At 47.4% G+C, this 19,194-nt stretch overlaps 5 protein-coding genes across 5 annotated transcripts; 2 read left to right on the forward strand and 3 right to left on the reverse strand.

The window, feature by feature from the left end:
- Window positions 1-2,509: 2,509 nt before the first annotated feature.
- Window positions 2,510-3,831, reverse strand: F5891DRAFT_1034947 (SAM-dependent RNA methyltransferase). Its single transcript, XM_041361791.1, has 8 exons — window positions 3,693-3,831; window positions 3,576-3,640; window positions 3,268-3,522; window positions 3,198-3,207; window positions 3,017-3,145; window positions 2,943-2,968; window positions 2,841-2,892; window positions 2,510-2,763 (listed from the first exon to the last, which is right to left on the reverse strand). The coding sequence occupies exons 1-8, from the start codon at window positions 3,712-3,714 to the stop codon at window positions 2,675-2,677; spliced, it is 648 nt and encodes a 215-aa protein (XP_041225841.1). The 5' UTR covers window positions 3,715-3,831; the 3' UTR covers window positions 2,510-2,674.
- Window positions 3,832-3,929: 98 nt separating this feature from the next.
- On the forward strand, window positions 3,930-6,193 carry F5891DRAFT_326244 (salicylate hydroxylase). Its single transcript, XM_041371357.1, has 9 exons — window positions 3,930-4,342; window positions 4,397-4,532; window positions 4,581-4,656; window positions 4,708-4,776; window positions 4,831-5,213; window positions 5,275-5,292; window positions 5,351-5,569; window positions 5,620-5,760; window positions 5,816-6,193. Exons 1-9 carry the CDS (start codon window positions 4,311-4,313, stop codon window positions 6,101-6,103), a joined length of 1,362 nt encoding a protein of 453 aa, XP_041225842.1. The 5' UTR covers window positions 3,930-4,310; the 3' UTR covers window positions 6,104-6,193.
- A 90-nt stretch (window positions 6,194-6,283) lies between these two features.
- On the reverse strand, window positions 6,284-8,154 carry F5891DRAFT_1109713 (serine palmitoyltransferase; the record flags this gene model as incomplete). The annotated part of the gene is made up of 6 exons (XM_041363702.1): window positions 7,848-8,154; window positions 7,520-7,793; window positions 7,118-7,464; window positions 6,953-7,060; window positions 6,808-6,903; window positions 6,284-6,760 (listed from the first exon to the last, which is right to left on the reverse strand). The coding sequence occupies exons 1-6, from the start codon at window positions 8,100-8,102 to the stop codon at window positions 6,284-6,286; spliced, it is 1,557 nt and encodes a 518-aa protein (XP_041225843.1). The 5' UTR covers window positions 8,103-8,154.
- A 1,246-nt stretch (window positions 8,155-9,400) lies between these two features.
- On the forward strand, window positions 9,401-10,985 carry F5891DRAFT_326320 (uncharacterized protein). The gene is made up of 3 exons (XM_041371358.1): window positions 9,401-9,574; window positions 9,625-10,213; window positions 10,264-10,985. The coding sequence occupies exons 1-3, from the start codon at window positions 9,515-9,517 to the stop codon at window positions 10,851-10,853; spliced, it is 1,239 nt and encodes a 412-aa protein (XP_041225844.1). The 5' UTR covers window positions 9,401-9,514; the 3' UTR covers window positions 10,854-10,985.
- A 1,068-nt stretch (window positions 10,986-12,053) lies between these two features.
- Window positions 12,054-14,902, reverse strand: F5891DRAFT_326376 (FAD binding domain-containing protein). Its single transcript, XM_041371359.1, has 14 exons — window positions 14,655-14,902; window positions 14,540-14,603; window positions 14,430-14,483; window positions 14,344-14,379; window positions 14,238-14,291; window positions 13,961-14,189; window positions 13,854-13,910; window positions 13,587-13,801; window positions 13,460-13,532; window positions 13,222-13,404; window positions 13,117-13,172; window positions 12,939-13,066; window positions 12,482-12,883; window positions 12,054-12,426 (listed from the first exon to the last, which is right to left on the reverse strand). The coding sequence occupies exons 1-14, from the start codon at window positions 14,777-14,779 to the stop codon at window positions 12,240-12,242; spliced, it is 1,863 nt and encodes a 620-aa protein (XP_041225845.1). The 5' UTR covers window positions 14,780-14,902; the 3' UTR covers window positions 12,054-12,239.
- Between the last annotated feature and the right edge of the window lie 4,292 nt (window positions 14,903-19,194).

Raw genomic sequence — 19,194 nt, forward strand, 5'->3', positions numbered from 1 at the left:
TAGTGTTCTCTCTGATAGCTAGGGCCCCATGTCAAACAGTCAAAGTGGTCAACGCAGCATTCATGAATCGTGAAGCGCACACCGTTTGCCACTGTCGATGACGCAGGCGATTTAGACATGGTCAATGGCGAAGATGATAACCAAGTTATGGACGAGGTGAGCACGCAAGTACATTCGACGATACTCAGTGCCCTGGGTATCCAGTATGCCCTTTTTGAAAGCACACGATGTACTAAAGCAGGTGGCAAAGAGTACAGTATAAATGTTCATTTGCGTACTTAACTTCTGCTCACGTTCAATCGAATCCAGATCTTCTTATGTACCGGACCGTGTAATCGCAGCGTCACCATGCGGTCGCTCCTTCGACGGATCTCTCTCCACGCCGGAATGGCATCCATTTCGCGCCATGAGCTATGGTGGCCCACTCAGACACAAAATTAAGTTTGTGTTCTGTGATTCCTCGGTACGTCTTTTTATCTATTCGGGAGTATAGCGCATGTTTCTGCCCTTCTATGACATCTGTGGACAGACTGACCTTCCCGCGTCATAGATAAGGATGAGGCCGCCCTTGCTACCACTTTTCACCGACGAGAAGCTGGCCAGCAGAGTCGAGAGCGCAGTAAACGATGTTTTGTTTTGTCTTTCATATGACATCTGTATAAAATATTAATATCATCAGCTTTGATCTGGGCTGGGACCGACTTTTGAGTCATAAACTCTGGATCATTCCCTTTCATTGTCGCATCACTCCTTCACTTCGATCAAGGTGGAGCAGCCCTGCCTTTCCTGCGGTAAAACCTTCCCCACACAAAGATCGCTCTCTGGGCATCGTTCCCGTTTTACACCATGTCACCAAATTTTGATGATGGGAGAAAATCAAAACGGATTCGGATTGAGCAGGAGGGGGTAATGCAGGAAGCGAGGGATGATGAAGCCCGGGCAACAGATCATGGTGAGATAGATGCAGATAATGATGCAATCACCATAAATCAGGTATATTTTGTTTGAATCTTAGAGCCGAAACTCACCATACATTTACCACATTGTCATGAGACACAGTCGGTCATGATCACGTTGAATTCTGAGAAAAACAGAAGTTGGTAGCGCTAAAAACGCACCTAATTACACCCGAATCCAGTCGATATCCAAACATCATTCGCTGTCCAACTGAAAGCCGCTGGCATTTTTTCATCAATACTCCCACCATCTTATCAATTGCCGCTGCCGAGTAGCACGACATGTACAGCCCTGCTGTTCCCAATCTCTGCACGGACACTCAAAATATCCAAGAGCTTGGCGCGGTTCGGAAACGGCTGTGCACGGGGCCCATGACTGAGTGGGCTTGAAGTTCGACTTATGCTAAAGGCTGACCGAACCTGGAAGATGAAGCTTCCTGTCCCCAACTAGTAGTCCCCCTCAGCCTATCAACCATTTACTTCCGCCAGGTCGTATAAAGGATCCTCCTGAACCGAACGAGAAGAACGGCGGTAGGGTCGTTACCCACCCTTCTAGCGTTCCTCTATTCCTCATCAACAGACCCGTATCTAGGAGACAGGTATCTGCGGCAGGTGCCAAGGCCCAAGGACGTCGTCTGCCTCTCAACGCTCGGCTGGACGTTCTGGCATCGACTTCACTTCATAGCTAGTCACCAAGGTGTTAAGGCTCATACGTCGGGTCCTTTTGGCCTTCCTGGTACCCTCGATCGGTGAGCCTTCCTTTCTATTTGCTTTCTTTCCGCAGTTTTATTTCGATATCTGTGATGATTATTATGAGCATCTCCCCATCACTATGATGGATTGTTCTCCGGCGGTCATAGGCCTTCATAGTCTAGCTCGCCGGCATTCCACACGATTTCACTTTCTTATCTTGTCAGTGATTTGACAGAGTGACTAATGAATGTTGGCAGGCAGTCATTCGACCAACGGACCCGTTTAGGTCGAAGGCATTGGCGACAGGGTCATAGATTACAATTATGCCATATGTATGTTTTACCTCACACTTGTTCGACACCTTGCCAGACACGTGACGGAAGGAAGATCTATCAATGATTTCAATATTCATTGAAATGGCAAGCAACGAGATTGACATTTTATGTAAAGTTGAATGAGAGTGTGCTACAAACTATCGGTTACGGTCTATTCGTGATTCAGGTGGTTATTTCGTGAGTCACTTTTCGCAGGGATTTCGGGACATACGTTACCATTTGTAACAAATAATCACGTTTTCACGCCAAAAAAAGTGGCTCGCGGGATAGAGATCCATCGCGAATAGACCATAGCCGATGAAAAAAAAAAGTGAAGTACCCGCGATAGGTGTATCTCGATTGCATTCGGAGATTGCATCTCGAAATGTGTAGTTATTATTGGCCTCCGTTTTCCGCTGTGCGGGATGTCGATAATCACTTGCTTATTGACCCAGCCGCGTCCTGTTTTATGCTCCCCTCGAGCGCGGTAATAGCTCAAATCGTTGACACAGGCATGAGCTATCTTGTAGACATTCCTCACCGAATATCCTTTACTGGTTTAGCAATTCTGTATGATAAGACACATATCCAACGGGTTTTATTCAGCCATGAGACGATGCTGTCTGAGGGCGCAAAACTGTCCAGGGGGATGTAAGGACCAACACGTGTCAACCCCATAACGGCAGTTACTATGTGACATTGTAAGTGGTTTTAGAAGATGACACTTTTGTTAAGATCCTCATGCAGAAGTTCCCGCATTCCGGGGGGTAAAACGGGTTCTTTGCCGTTGACAATATACCCTGTTGAAATTCCACGATGGCCGCGGGTGAAAGATGCGGTTAGTCCTGACCTAACGTGATTCAAGAGTTTCACTGACGGAAAGGCATTTCAACGCTTTCTTTAGCATTGAATGTGATGGTCGGAAAGTCCTAGATAGGCTATGAATATCCATTATGCTCATAAATATCCTGCAACCCACCACGTAAGGTATAGCATTCAGTTGCACTATAAATGGCTTGGAACGGTTACGCTGCGGAAAAGTGCAAGAGTCACCTTTGTCATCGATAACCCGCTTCGTTACAGCGAGCGCGGTATCTGTTGTCATCTGCATTGAACCCAGCTGACGCGAAGGAAAACCAAGTTGGCGGAGCTCAGATGTTCGATCACGAGGGGGATCATCACCTGGCGTGTGATGTCCAGATAATCTGATGATAAGGAGCCTTGATGTGCTTACCTAGTATACCCTTGGGGACAGAAGGTGAGTTGATCAGCGAGCCCGAGGTTTCAGCGGATACAGATCTCACCCCAAACAAGAAATGATCAAAAATCTTGCCGTCTTCCGGAGCGAGCACTGTTTGAGCTTTCGGGTCAAGAAGACATACTCTTGTGATTGGAATGTTATTCTGCTCCAGCAGCTCCATTACTGATTGAGTATGGACGCGGTATGATGCAGATGGTTCATTTATGGAGGCAAGCCGGGCATCGAGCGATGAACTGGAGTTGTGTGATAGATGTGTGAACTCAACTCGACCGTTGATGCCAGCCAACATGATCATATGCTAAAACAACCTTCAGTCCTTGAGCGAATTGCGCTGATGAGTCCACTACGTGCCGCATATTCCAGCTCAACCCAGGGTGGGAGGGATTTTGGCGTCGTTTCATCCTCCTCCATGTGTTCTGTGTAAAAATATGAAGTTACTTTTCCTGCACCAGGTTGCAAGTGTCCCACCGATCACGTATGTGAATGTCATGATGGACGGTGCGATTTGCGATCCCGTCGATGTACTTGTCAGTTCCGATTCAACCTTTTTCGAATCAAGGTCAGCTGCAGGATCGAATGAATGCAATTACCTGCCATGTGGTTTGCTATGAAAAGTCCGAATGTCACGTGCAATTTAACCGCTGGATTTGGCGTCATCGATCTCCAATTTTCCAGATCAGGATATTTCGGTTTGCTTCTTTTCCGTGTGCCTCGCAGCTCCTGTTAGCCTGGTACCGTAAATCAAACATTCAACTTTGATTCGAGTTCAGACTTTCATTCCAACGGACTAGTCGATATCATTTTCGGGATAGTTTGGTAACATTGTGTTACCGTCCATATTTTTCATGCGATTTCAACGGCTTAAATCAAGCCTTCACACTGACAGCAACTAATGACACGATTCAATCGGACATACTCAAGAAAGAGTAGATTGATCTTCCCTGACATGATGTGGCGCGCTTTTCGTGTTACGATGCGAGTAGAAAGGTCCGGATTGTCTCAACTGCGACACTCAGCTTCTCACTCCCATGCGGACATATATAATAAACCACTAGCACCTCCGAATAATCATCGTCTCCACATACAATGTCTCCACCTAAATTCAGGGTCGCTATCTGGTGAGGCGTCTCCAGCTTGTGGCTATAGTCGTGCTCATTGCAATACTGCTCTAGTGGAGGAGGGGTAGGTGGTTTGACATTAGCCGTTGCCTTTTCCCAGTACCCGGATATTGTCGTCGACGTATACGAAGCCGCTCAGAGCTTTTACGAAGTCGGCGCTGGTTTGGGTGTCTGGCCCAGGTCATTCAAGGTACAGATTTCGGACAATAACATATACTGGGGTCAGACCATAAACTAGGTGTTACGAAAACTTGGGTATGACTTAGAACGACAGCTAATTCAGCGCTGCGGTTACGAATTCACAGAAGAATATGGTCAGTGACAATTCGTACACGATTGATGTTCAAACTCACTGAGAAATTTAGTCCCATGTATCAAGCACCGTAAAAGTGATCAAACCGTTGGCTTTCAGCTTTTTGACCTGGTGACAAAAGGTCAACTTTCCTGTACATTCAAATGCATCTCATTGACCACAATCGGTGGCACAGGCAATCAAATGCGTTTTCATCGAGCTGACTTTCATGGCGTACTTCTCTCACATCTCTCGCCGTCTTGTACAACGTATAACGCCAAGCGACTAAAATCATATATCCAGCCCCGTTCAAGAAAATCACCAATCAAGTTAATATTTCAGGATGGATCGACCGCGACATGCGATGTATTAATTGGCGCCGACGGAATCAAATCTTCAGTCAGACCCTGCATGATGCGTGAATTGGCTGAGGTCGTGGGCCCTCATGAAAAGCAGTCTGTGCTCTCGTGCATGAACCCAATCTGGAGTGGCGTCACTGCATACCGAACATTGATTCCTGCAGAGAAGCTGCGCGCGCGTTGTCCTAACCACCGCGTCTTTGCGGGGGGGATTACTCAGGTAAATCATCTGTTAGTAGTTACATGGCATAGCATTGACTTAGCGGTGCCTTCATTTCTAGTACTTGGGAAAAGATGCTGTGAGACATTTTTATTTTTATCTATCATATACATTGTATTGAGGCTGACGCATCTCAGTTCTTCCTTGCATACTCAATTTCTCTTGGGAAATACATCAATTTCGCAGGTTTCACGCTTCAACCTGATCTCGTTAACACGGCCTATGAAGCCGATCCACGAATGCCTCGTCGGTCTTTCCAAGGGAGGGCTGACAGCGACTGGGTCGGAGAACTCACGGCTGAACAGTTTGTTGAACCTTTCAAAGACTTCGAAGAAGACGCGAAGCAGATTCTCAAGGTCTGTCGTTCCTATCTGTTCCACTGGTCACTCACTGACAATTTCCGCAGTGTGTAGAAAGAGGCACGCTTTGGGCTGTACACACCGTGAAAACATTACCATCCACAAACTTCGGACGAGTTGCACTATTGGGAGATGCTGCCCATGCAATGCTGCCGTTCCAGGGCGCTGGTGCTGGTCAGAGTATTGAAGTCAGTGGCGCACATTCGTGCTTCCATTTCACACCGTGCTGATTTGATTTGATAGGATGCTTACCTCCTCGCAACTGTTCTTGGACACAAAGCCACGACCTTGGATACGGTACCCAGGGCCCTTGCCATATACGACAAGTTGAGACGGCCATTCTCATCAGATGTGGCTCTACGCTCAAGGCTCAATGGCCAACTATGCGCGTTGCAAACGAACGTCCCTCTGCACAGGCTCGGCAATACTGTCACCAAGAATTGGGAATGGGCATGGCTGACGGAGCTAGATGATGCCTTAGAAGAAGCTGTCAAGCTTGTGGAGAACAGTTCAATCAACATCCGCTTGTAACATATCCGCGTTATCTATGTCATCATTTCAAAGTCGTGTATTTCTATATAACTGTGTCGGATAATAATATGTATCAGGTAATTAAATGTGTATAGTACGGATCAACGACGAACAGTTTGAAATAACAATAAAATCCGTAAATTGGTATATATGCACGAAGGACCGTCGACCCAGACTGATTTATCTCCTTTTGCTCAAAATACGAGTGACACTGGCTTTGACGACGCCCGCTGCCTTCTCTACCTCTTTCCTCGACAGCGCAGCAGTGGCAGCAATACGTATAGTGGGCCTGGACTCTACCATCTCTTGTCCGCGCAAGTGCTTCGCCCGCGTCAGCAGCACACCGTTTGCTATCGAATCATCGACAATGTCCTGCAGGATGCGTTCTTCAGCCTCGTAGTCATAGGTGGGCTGGGTGACAGCAAGCGATTGTTGTTGGGTTCGCAGACAGAAATGTATGATAGGACTGGCACGATGACCGAGTAGCGTAATACCTTCGGTTTTCTCCAACACTGCGCGGATGGCGCGGATATTGTCTTGCAAATTGAGAAGTACCGAGGGGTTGTTCCGGAGGAAAGTTATTGCCTCCGACCCAGAGGTTGCCAGGAGAGCAGGCATGGAAGCCGAGAATACAAAGGACGTGCCGTTGATCCGCTGCTTAATGCATGACTACAGGATCATGAATGCGAGCAATTTGTACTTACTTGGTGATCCACCACAATAGAAGAACCAGCACAAAAGCCACCTGCAGAACAAAGACCGTTAGCAACAGAGCCTACGAGCATGTCAATCTCCGGCGCCTGGAAAATTTCACGTGAGCTATATCCTCACTGGAATGAGCCAACCCACTGAAACGTTGTATAGTTCTGTCAGACCACGACCGGTTCGGCCCATGGTTCCGAAAGAGATGCTTTCATCTAGGATGAGGCGGTACTTGTACTTCAGCTTAAGTTCAACCTGCAAACCAAAATTGAGTGAACACGACACTAAATAGATTGGAATGAAGGAACCAACCAGTTTAGGAAGGTCCACCATCTCGCCATCGCGCTCAAAGATACCTTCAGTTATGATGAATCTACGCGTGAGAGGACCCTTGCGTTTTTTTCTCTCCTTCTCCACGCTGACGAGGGTATCCTCGAGACTCTTGAGATCATTATGATCGAACCAACGGACGGTTGAACGGGATATTAGGATGCCTTTTTGAATGGCGAAGTTCACGGAACGGTCGGCAACGATGATATCCCCACGCTTGCAAAAGGCAGGAATGACAGACGAAATAGTTGAAAAGCCTTGAGAGTAGAGGATAGAAGCCTCCGTGCCCAGAAACCCAGCAATCTCACGTTCAAGGTCGAGATGGACATCTAATAGATATTGCACGTCAGCCTACCGCGGCACGTTGCTACCAGCCGCATTCACCGATGGTTCCGTAAAATCCAGGGGGTCCACAACTCCCAAGACCATATTTCTGAAGCGTCTCGAGGGCCCGCTCCTTGACCTTCTCATTACCCGCTAGTCCAGCAAAGTTGAAGCTAGCGAGGTTGGTTACAATTTTACCAGTTGCGAGGAGTTTTGGCTTGGGACCATTAGGGCCAGAAATGACAGGAACTGAGCTGAGATCTCTCTGTTCCCACTCGCTAAGAGGTTGTGCAAGAGGTTCGGGCACCCATTCGTCCACTAATTCGTCTATTTCCTAGAAGGACATCAGTTAGGGACGAACAAGCGCAGTTTGATAAAACCCAACAACCTTTTCAGAAAACTTGATGAAATGCTTTCCTGACCTATCAGTGCGAGTCCTGGACTGTAGTAGAGTCCTTATGGCAAAAATGACGAGAATAAGCTCGAGAATTGTTCGTCCGGGATCGTTCTGGTGAGAAGATTTGACATATCGTGCAACGACTGCTGAGCCTGGAATTCTGTAGAAGCCAGACTCTAGTTTTGACAAGGAGAATGCCAGGAATGATAGCACAGGCTCGAGTGCTACGGAGGTCGAGCTATCCATCGTAAAGAAAGTTTGGGACGTTGCTGGAAACCGTCACTTAGTAGTGCTCAACCGGCGCAAAATGACTTATATAAGCACGGTCCGCAGACTTGTAAACGTAATCAGCCAATCAAGCTCGTTCAAATCATTATTGCCAGCAAGTCGCTGTGGTACACCCAGGGGCTAGGGAATCGTTGTACCCCAACCACCCTTGCACATGAGCTAATTACAATCCGAGGACAAGTAAAATGTTTCAAGTCGAGTTGATGATCAGAATCGGATTGAATTTTGCAAGTTTTGTATCTTGGCAGTCGAGGTCGTCCAATCGCTCGTATCCTGACACCGCGAACTACAGCTATTGTGACATAGAGGATCCAGTAATTTCAATAAGATGCCACCTTGCACCTCTTGTGACACCACGAACAGTCATAGTTCAGAAGCTCAGTATCATAGACCGCCGACGCCGGCCATTGTGGTATGCAGTCATTGGCAATTGTCCACCTCGTGCAGCAGGCAGTTTACACCATCGAGTGACACACAACGCACATCTGTAGAGTTAAGACAACATTAGAGCGATTGCTGCGATAGGGGTCACGATGATGTGGCCTGTTCTCACCAGGGTTGGCCCAATTACGAGGCACATTTGCCAATACTGATTATCCATGCATCATTGACATAGGAATCGTAATACGCTAATGATGTGGAGCTTGCGATCATGGTAACCATCGTGGTATGCGAGTGGGGTCGGACTAGACGTAGGCAGCGAGCATTGGGCCATTGGTAGAGGGTCTCATGCTTCTTGCACTGAGGATCTGAGTAGCACGGTATTTACGTGTTTGGGTGCGCTTAAAGCCCGGTAGGATTATGAAGGCGTAGTAGGTACGATGGTATAGTTATGCTTTCCCAGATCCTTTTCCTGGAAAGACGAGTACAACAAAACGTAGTCATAGAGACTACGCCTTGTGTGCCACTGATCTATTCAGGTTCAACATTCATACTATTCATTGGGTGTGTTAAAGACTCAAAGTTAATCTTTCAGACACTCACAGTAAATATATATCGCAATAATGCATCAACCTCTCCAGACGTTACAAAGCACAGGTCTCGATTAATCCACCGTCAACGATTCACCCATACGACGCACTCTGCTACCCGATGAAAACCTCGAGAATTCCTAAAGGGCTTGCGCGAAAGATGCAAGAACGTCCGCAAGTCATTTGGAAGTTTGATGCTGGCCTATAGGCGTACCTGTAAACTGGTTGTAAAATTTTGATGCCAAATCTGCAGGCACGGTTTATCGTGGAGAGAGACCTGTGGTGCAGGGCCCAGGCAGCAGAACGAGATTGAGTGTGCCACGTGACCTAAGTATGCGCGGCAAATCGGCAAATCGAACCCGTCCACCAAAGAATCGCAAGTAAGACGTAGCGAGCTACATGCCTAAATGTCTTGACCTCTCTAGACTACCCAAAGCTCCAGGTCTTCGTTCAATTAACGTGCGTCCTCTCTCTTTCATGTCACATTCTCTCATTATTGTTCCTTAAAGCGTTGCAATGTAACACCCGGCTCCCCTCTTCCATTACTTTTCCCTGGTACCGCGCCGTACAACCGTGCCCGCACTGTTGACCCAACGCACCCTGCCACTCGGTGGAAAGCACACGCGTTTCCGCATTTCTCCTGCCCTGCATTCATGCTGCGCGCTGTACCCAAGGGTGCGCTCCTGCGCCCAGAATTTGAGAGGCGCTTACCTCAGATTGAGCGCTCTGCCATAGTACCGCGGGGGAAACGGAAGGACGGTTCCAAGAAACTAGATATGAGCATAGTCTTCATGATTTCAAAAAAGAAGACCAACAAAAGGGCAGTGGTGCGCAACAGGATCGCAATGCGCATCAGGTCCGCCTTTGAGCTCATTGTTACTCGAGGTGCTGATGCTGAGCCGAAAGAGAATCTCGAAGACAGACATTTGAGCAAGAAGTATGGGCCTGAAGAATCTTCGGGTGTCGTTGGGAAGCCCAAGAAAAAGCTTGATCGTTCGAGTCGCGAGTTAAAACTTGCCAGCTTGGCATCGTCGATCACCCCGTCTAATCTGGGGTTGATATCGAATCCTGCGCCCACCAGGCATCTAATCCTTCAAGGTACGTTATGAGAGCAATGTTCATTTGCCTCTCTTCTTACATGGACAAAGACTGGACATATGTTATGTCGCCTTCTCTCCTGAGTTACCGCATGCCACTCCCCGATCTCATACAACATCTCCGTGCAGGCCTCGAGAGCATTCGAGCGCAGTCAATGAAGCTCGATGTGCAGTGGGCATTGGACAAGAAACTAACAATCGACTCGCCGTTGGCCAATATCACAAGCCAAGAACCTGAGGTGGACTGGCGGCACATCGCAACTGACGAAAACGATATTCCTGCGTTATTTAACCTTGATGAGCCCGAGCATGGTCTCATCAAGGCGGGAAAACTCATCAATCCTCAGAAACAGCCCGTCAAGCTGTTTTTCCCGACACCACCATCGTCTGGAGAGTCGTCTTCTACCTTTGTTGAAGATGATCGGCTTGTCACTTCCCACAGATCTGTCGATACGCCCATGCAGTTGGCTTCACCGGCAAATCGGCCAGGTCATCAATCTTCTGGTTCCATTTCTGATTCTTCGAAACCTACCCTACGTGCTCCGTCCACATTTAGAATAGGCGCAATGGAACGTCTTGCGACCGTAAAGAACCAGCCCCTGGTTGTACCTGGTCGCAAAGCAGAACGAAGACTCTCTTAGAGGGGAGCTGGTGCAGAAATTGCGGATATCGATGAGATAGATTACCCAGATTAATACGGCCGCATGTACGCCACGTGGAACGCAGTCAACTTACCAAGAAACGCGCAATGGTGCCGAACAGACTTGGATGACCCTATCGCAACAAATATCTTATTTATTTATTCCCCTGCCTCAGCTGGGGTGTCCACGTCATTCCACACACACGTATCACCATCCACACCCCACGAACCGTCCCCCGTTCGCAATTTTACGTCATCAGCAAACTATTCAATGCCTTCAGGAGCGCCACAAACACCGCCAAGACGGTGATGCCCTAAGTCAACTGCTAACTGGTTCGCCAGCTTTGTGCCTGACGTACATAGTTCAGACGGGTTAGCCTGAAGTTTATGTCCGTTTCAGGCCAGTGACATGACTAATCTACAACTCAGGTCCTGCCTGTGTAACTGCGACCGGGTACGAGTGATTGTAGTGCCAGTATCAATCTCTATATCATACAGGGTTCCAGATCTCCATAGGTCTCCATACGATTGAGTCCAGCTTGCTCGACTCCACCATCCTGACATTCTCGCGTTTTCTTTGTCACCTTCTCCGTTGTCTACCAGAGTATACTGTAGTGGTATTTTCACCGACACATTATTTTTTCCATGTGTTATTTTGTTTTCGGTGTGAGTTATCTCTTATAAACATCTTCCAAAGAACGTATTTTGGTTTGTCTGCGGATAATTATCTAGTCACATAAATGTCGTGATGTAGGTGAATTTAGCCTGATGACGCTTGCTCACTGCTTTCTTATCAGGCATTTTGTAGCCGAATGGTTGACACATCCAGGTTCCGAGATGCTTAGGCCTGGTTACTGACGCCTCTCTTCGGAGGAATCGCTGGCTATATAGTCGACTCTCTCAGTTCTTTCCATCAGCATACCTGAGTGGTTCATTCTTATTGGCCTCGTTGTTTTCCGAGAGTCTATAGCATACCCGTCGGTCTCTCCGGTCCCAATACATTACCATGTTCAGCTTTCTCCGATACATCACAGAACATTCACTCTGGTCATTTTGACACGAATGTTAACGGAGATGTATGCGCGAAACGACCTCGACTCTGCCTCGCTTCACTTTTCAAATTTTAGATCAGTAGAAGCAGCCGTCGCTGGTAGCTCTTACCACTGACTGTTCAATCAAGCTCGGCTGTAAGACGTAATCGTATGTTTCAAAAATGTGAATTGCCAAGGCCTTTACGTCGGTGGCTTATCTCCAGAAAAGCATGAAGAATAGTCCGTGCGTGAATAAGTATGATGTGAGGGTATTATGTACCGAAAGAATTACATCCTAAGAACTAGCGCTGTGTTGAAATAGCGAAGCAGTATTGGAACAATATTCGCTGTTAAGCCTAAGCGGGAATCTTCATGAAAGACGCGAAATACGCATCAAGGACCTCAGCGCGATCCAGTGGCGCGATAGCTCCAACATAGCCATCAGGGCGAACAGCAACCAGTGCACCTTCAGATCCCACTCCAAAATACGAATAACCCTCTCCCCCAAAGCTACCAGTGGGATCGGTGTCATCGACAAACGCCCTAAGAGCACCTCGATCAATATCATCACACTTGACAAATATGAGCAAACACTCACTTCGACCAATGAGAGCGAAGAAGCGTAGGAAGCTGCAAGAAGTCAAACTTGTCCTTCCGGTCTTTGCTGATCGTGATGACGTCGAATCGCGAGTCCCCAGGGGTCGCGTAACGGTTCAGGAAGCTCTGAGGTTTCTGCAGGTCCGCAACCATAGACTCGACCCTCGCTTGCTGAAGCGGATCGCTGAATTCACCAGTGAACACAAGTAACTTGAAGAGGGAGTCTGAAGGAAGTAGGTCCTGGAGCTCGAATGGCCGTCCGTCTGCTGCCCGCATGAATTTGTATGGAGGGACGCGTTTGCCGAGGACGAGACCACTAGCCAGCTCCTGGTATGTGTCATTTACTACAACTGAAGGGTGATAATGTATCCCAATTCCACTGGTGAAATCTGTTTGGAAAGTCCTACGATCTCGCGGGATTAGTAATCAGACGAGACTTGTTGATAGAATAATCTCACTTCAAGACATGTTCGGACGAAACCCCATCGCTGTTCTGCTCAGTCAAGGGCTTCTCGCACACAAGGGTGGACCACATTTTATCAAACGCGATCAGTTCTAATGCGAATTTACGGCGCTCTGATTCGTACTATCGGCGGCGCGTGAGCAAGGAGTCAAATAATTGCACAAAGAGCTTGCCGTTGACAAAAGGGACATGTCTGCCCACCCACGGATAACTTGGGCAACTTTCCAAGCTGACAAAGCGATTTAGCTCGATCGCGACGACAGCAACGGAAGACATACCTAGATTGTGACTATCGTTGATACTCGCGTTCATTCCTTGTCCTGGAAGTTCCATTGTAACCAGACCGGGGAAGGGGCTAAATTTAGGACGCTTACCTGCTTTCGGAGAGTGCGTGTGGCAAGCATCACCAGCGACAAATATTCTGTTTTTGATAGAAAACTTCGAGGCCACTCGTTGTCCAACTTGAGTAGAAGTGTCAGAAAAACACGAATTCATAGCTGACAGTAAGATGCATACCGCTATATATCGTCCACCACAAAAACTCACTCTTCCGGGTAAGCTTGTAAGGTTTGAGCGATTTCTGGGCAGTCTAAGGGGAACATTGATGAATGTTGACCGTAGTATGATGATGGATATCGCTTACTTGAAGAATTTCCTCTGGACCCATTCTATCCTTGTCCACCCTGCCTGTCACTGGATTGATGACATCTCTGTCTTCCAGTTGGACATATGCGCGAACGCGATCCTCTTCCCGAGGAAGGAGAAACATCGAGCCATAGTTAGATTGTGCTAGACACTTATTCCTGATATCCGGGAAGTCAGTATCGGGCACAAAGTCCACGACACCCCAGATGGCATCTATCGATCGAGAGTGAGCTTAGTGAGAATTTTGAGAGATCAACTTTCTCACCAGATTGTTCTCCATCCATCGTGATATCGAACTGTTTGCGGGTCCATGAGTGAGCGCCTATCAATGTGAATGATTATATTGGCAGGATCGATATTTTAGGAGCCTACCGTCACCACCAATAACAAATTTAGCGTGGACAATTTCTTCTTGTTCATCCTCGGATTGGTCTAGTCTTTGGAGCACAACGCGAACTGGATATGACGTAGGATCCGTCAATTCGTCTTCATTCTTAGAGAGCTCTATCGAAGTCGGCATGGTCGATCGTTCGACCTCAACGCCAAGCGATGACATGGAATCTAAGAAAATGTCTTGAATGGCTCCTTGATGGAGCGCAGCCTTGATCTCGTTCAGCTGATATAATTCCTGTCAGATTCATGAACGCACCTCGAATGGGTATCTTGCAGACGGAGCTGTTATGTTTGATGTTCTTTTGGTAAGCTAATGGCGGAAATTCAGTGAACATCCTTCGTCGATAGCGGAATTCACGAACCTCTATGCCACCGGTCGAAGAAGGGTTGTAGAATGCCTAAGATGCAATGAGCAACATATCCTGCAAGCCCGTCTTGAAAGATGTACCGCTAGATGGATTTGGGAACACTCCTTTAAAAGGCGCTCTGCAAGTCCATAACTCTATATTCAGCTCGTTAATACTGCGTCTTATTCGGTCAGTCAGGAAGGATCTTCACCTGCAACAGTTCAATAGTGCGAGGTGAAATTCCATCCCCATAACCGGCAGTTATCTTGAAGGCCCTAACCGAAAGTTGAATTGAAAGCAGGCATAGAAGGGATTGACCCACTGACCTTTGGTCGACGATGCGGACATTCACTCTCGCATTTGCGAGGGCATTCGCGCACATGAGACCAGCAGGGCCAGCGCCAATAATGAGAACGTCGACTTCAGAGTGACGTGCGAACCGAACAGGCATTGAGAAAGAACTATGACTTGGTAATGGGAGTGTAGAGGAATGCGTCTTGGTACAGGGGATGCAGGTCTACAATCTTCAATAAAGCTTTCTTAAAGGCGGCACAGGGGTAGAATAAATAGAAATCAGCCGCGACCGCTGTCCCTAGAGCCATGTCAGTTCCCTGCAAGTAAGACCGAATGATATTTGCCGAGATTGATTTAGATACAACTCGGAATATCCTGTACTCCAGTGATATAGATAGAAACCATGCATTACTCCCAGACGGCCATCATGACGCGGTGGTGTGATCTGGGTATCTCTGAGTTTGGTATACGTAGAGTCTTGGTAAGGCACTAACTTGAACCCTAAAAATATGGGACGGGGTGGACCAACCAACAAAGCTTCATTTGTATGGAAGCAAAGGCTAACCGTATCCGCGACCAACGCAGGAGTCAAATGCAATTTTGCAGACTGCGCCAAAGTGGGAGAACATGCTTGACAGACCGCTTCTGCGCATCGATGGATTGTTGAGGCATTGCCTCCGGGTCATCCGAGAGGTAGGTCAGATGAGGCCAATGTACTAGCACGTATGGCACATGGATCCAGGACACTCTTAAAATAAATCTGCTGTCCCTTTATGTATGAAGGCGACTGTAGCTTGGTGCTTGAGCATGACATTCAGCCACCTACATGCGCAGAGTTAGGACTGACCGATAGTGGCAACCGGCACTGGCAGCTTGTCAAAGTTTCTAGCACCCCAAAATTTGAGTCACGTGTTTGCACGTTCCTAACTCATCGATAACTTCCCACAGGTATACATAATGATGCATGACATCATTGTACTACTGTACTATGTACTACATAGTAACCTCCCAGGAACGTGACTCGGGAGTTTTCTTTGCGACGCAGGGAATGTGACATTCTCTTGTGTATTATTGGCAGTCGAATAGGGTCGGTTCCTATTGTCGGATCCTGGGCATGTCAGGCAGAATGGAGATATGCATCGGTCACGCCGGTGTTGTGTCTTTCGTGCAACTCGAATGCACGTCAGAGCATGTGCCATCATTCACAAAATGTGGCCTCGCAACATATCTAATATAATTTCTCCAACCAGATGGTGTGTCTCTCAGATTTCTGGGGTGAGTCTTTTCGTGAACAATTCCAGTGACGAAAATAGCACTGGAACTTGAACGGACACGGACTGCAAGGGAAATACAAGGCCAAACCTCTATACTACGGCTCTATCTATCCAGGACCGACTACTACAGCAATGCGCAGGAATACCGATAGTGCTGTGGGTAGAAAACTATTTGCCGGCTGAACATGACAGAACTAGGGTTGTTTCATGGCAAAACTAGGCGAAACTCAGAAGAGGTAAATTATTCGTCAACTACAAAATACCATTGGTTGACATTAATGATTCGACATCCCAAACACCCCCCTCGCTTCTCGCACCATAATAACCACCGAGAGCTCGTCGTTAATAGACTTCGGCACCCATCATACCTGCCTGGTTCCGAACTTCCTTGAAGCACCTTCCGGCGTTTTGAGTCCGTTGATGTCAAGATCAATAAATTTTCAGCTACATTCTGTTCATCGAGTGCGTTGCGCGGAATCAGTCAGGTGTTTGGGAAGATTGTTGTCGCAGTTTTCGGTGTGACGCCAGAGGAGTTGAGCGGACAGTATTCACGCTTGAAATGTGATCTATTGAATGAATCGGGGACATGTCCTAATATGTTCGTTTATTGGGTGGATGAATACAGTTAGGATTTGCATTGACAACTACGCAGTTTATCTCACACATTCCGGTATCTTTTCAAGTTCTGTCAAATTCTGTCACGGCGAATGGCAGCCGCAGAACGGCAGTAAGTAACCACCGACTACGAACCAGGACCCTTGGCGCTCCAACAGCATTTAAAAATGTTCAGTCTGAGCAATATTATATTTTGCTCGATCGATCTCATCAACCGTAACCGCAGGCGGATTTGGAAACTAATAGTTCACTCGGGCCAAACTCAGGTTATTGATATCTTGGAAGGTGGCGTGACGATAAACCCTCTCTCAGACAGGTGGGAGATTTTTGGAAGGATTCATACAGCGGCAAGCCACAGTATATCTAATAGTGTCCTGATGTCCATCATATTTGGAGCTAATAAAAGCTATGTCCTGAAACTGTGCAATGATACCATGAAATTGCTGCGATCCTCTTGAGTTCTCCGTCGCGCCGCTGCGATAGCAAAAATGGACCGGAAGGCTGTCCGAAGCGAACTGTCAAACGCAATGCCCGCGAGTGAGAACTCTGATAAACCGGCTCGTTTCATGCAGCAGGTGGACTGTGCAACAGAGATGACGCAAACCTATAGTATTTCTACGGCACCGATGTTCAGATGACGACGGAAGTTGTCTTTGACTCGTGTGCTGATGTTATGATCCGAAATCCTCTCGTGTTCTCCGACACACTGCTGCGCTAGTAAAAATGGACCGAAAGGCTGTCCAAGGCAGACCATCAACTGCAATGATACTCGGGAGTGCTAGTGAGCCTGGCGAACCGCCGGGCAACTTGTCAGAGTCGTCCATCAGGTGCCTGGGCTCGGTCCAATCTTATTGTCCGCAAAGTCAGGCACCTCGAACAGATACCGATCACACAGTAGATGGATCAACGAGAAGAACGGACTTTGCTCGTGAAAACCAGTTTAGGGTATCTTCAGTGATAAGTAGCAGGTCGTGAAGTCCGTCTGCCATTCCGTACGTGATGGGGCTAGATCACGCCTCCGTCTGACTTCTGTAGCACAAAATAAAATGAAAGTCAGATGCAGACTGCAGACTGCGAAGCGAGGAACTCAGCTATTCAAGCTGGCCATAGAATTTCAATGCCAAATCTACGAGTACAGTTTATCGCGATGAAGAGACATATGTGCGGTTATGATCTTCAGGCAAGGATGAACGGATGCGTGATGTTCTCCTGCAGGAGGCCCGAGCGCGTTCTGCTTCAAGTGATCGCCGTAGATTACACGAAAGGGGGGGGGGGGGGGGGGGTATTGTCGGGTTCAATCCAAACTGCTCTTCAAATAATGTCTTCTACTTCGGATGGCATCTGATGCAGACCTGCAAAACGAGATACTTAGTAGGCGTTGGATACAGTGTGTTGCTGCAAAATGTCTTCAGAGGTGGCGAGCTCGGAGTTTGTAAATAATTTGTAATAGCCAAATGCGTAAATATGGACAACAACAAACAACACATGCTTACATAATACGCTATGCGCTCATCCGTCATAGTACTTTGCATCTCGGTCTTCGACTCTCGAGACTGAGGTGAGTTGGAGGTGAGACACTCTTTTATTGATTTTACTTTTGATATAATACTAACTATTGATATCTAGTATTTACATACATTCATTATAGACTTCATTCCGTTCCTTTTTCGTCCGTCGTGTCCTCGAACAAAAGTTACTGGTCGGTCTGTGGGTGTCTGTACAAAGACTCATAGCGAAAGGTGTCACTGTGATGGATTGGCTAGCCTATTTGGGACCAAGCTGTGGTGCTTGCACACTGTACAGCGCGAAGTGGTTTACTGATGTGTATGTCTTATCACATACTTTTAAGCCTCAATATGACAGTATAGCCTGTGGCTTGGACCTGGCCTGCAAGGGCATGTGGGCCAGGGCCTGAAGCCAGGCCAGGCACATCACTATTCATCGCCGTGTTTTGGTGTTGTCATAGTAAGTATATCATAGCTTTCATGTATTTAACACTCGATGGCATTGATCTGAGCCAACACAGGATGGATCTATACAGGAACTCTGAAGCCAAGACAGCGACCGCAACAGTTCAACTTCCCTTTCTCGAACAACAGGATGTCAACATCAAAACTCATAGGAAACACATAACAATATCTGTGCAGTTGAAGCGCTCAAAAAGGGCGGGTATACGGTACAGCAACATTTGTATGGCGAGTCTTCTAGGTTATGGCAATTGCATCGTCCAGGCCAAGGCTTTCCGTAGATGGAGAATGGAATGGTTACCATGCGCTTCATCACGTAAAGATGCCATGCTATCTGCATGTTGCGACATGTGACTGTTTCGGATTTGTATCGTTGTCGCCCTGTCAAGGTGGAATTAGGATTCTACAGCAACGGTGTGTCTGCAAGACGGCTGTGCGTGTGCAAGCATCAGACCAAGATGCGACTAACGGCCACATAGTTTCGTACGAAACACCCCGAAAATGGCATTGGAAATCAGTGTCCGACATCGCCAACGATTGGAACTTTTCTGGTATCCACGTGGTCGCATGCTGATACTGGGTTGTAAATAAAATTCTACCTCGATTATCCAGGGCTTATTTTTATTTGATTTCGAACTGTTTCACCCGATCTTGATGCGGGATCAAATATAAATTTCCATTGTGCTGATTTTGACAACAGAAACGCTGAACGGTGG

Source organism: Suillus fuscotomentosus (genome assembly GCF_016647785.1).
Source record: "Suillus fuscotomentosus strain FC203 chromosome Unknown F5891scaffold_28, whole genome shotgun sequence".
Taxonomy (NCBI): Eukaryota; Fungi; Basidiomycota; class Agaricomycetes; order Boletales; family Suillaceae; genus Suillus; species Suillus fuscotomentosus.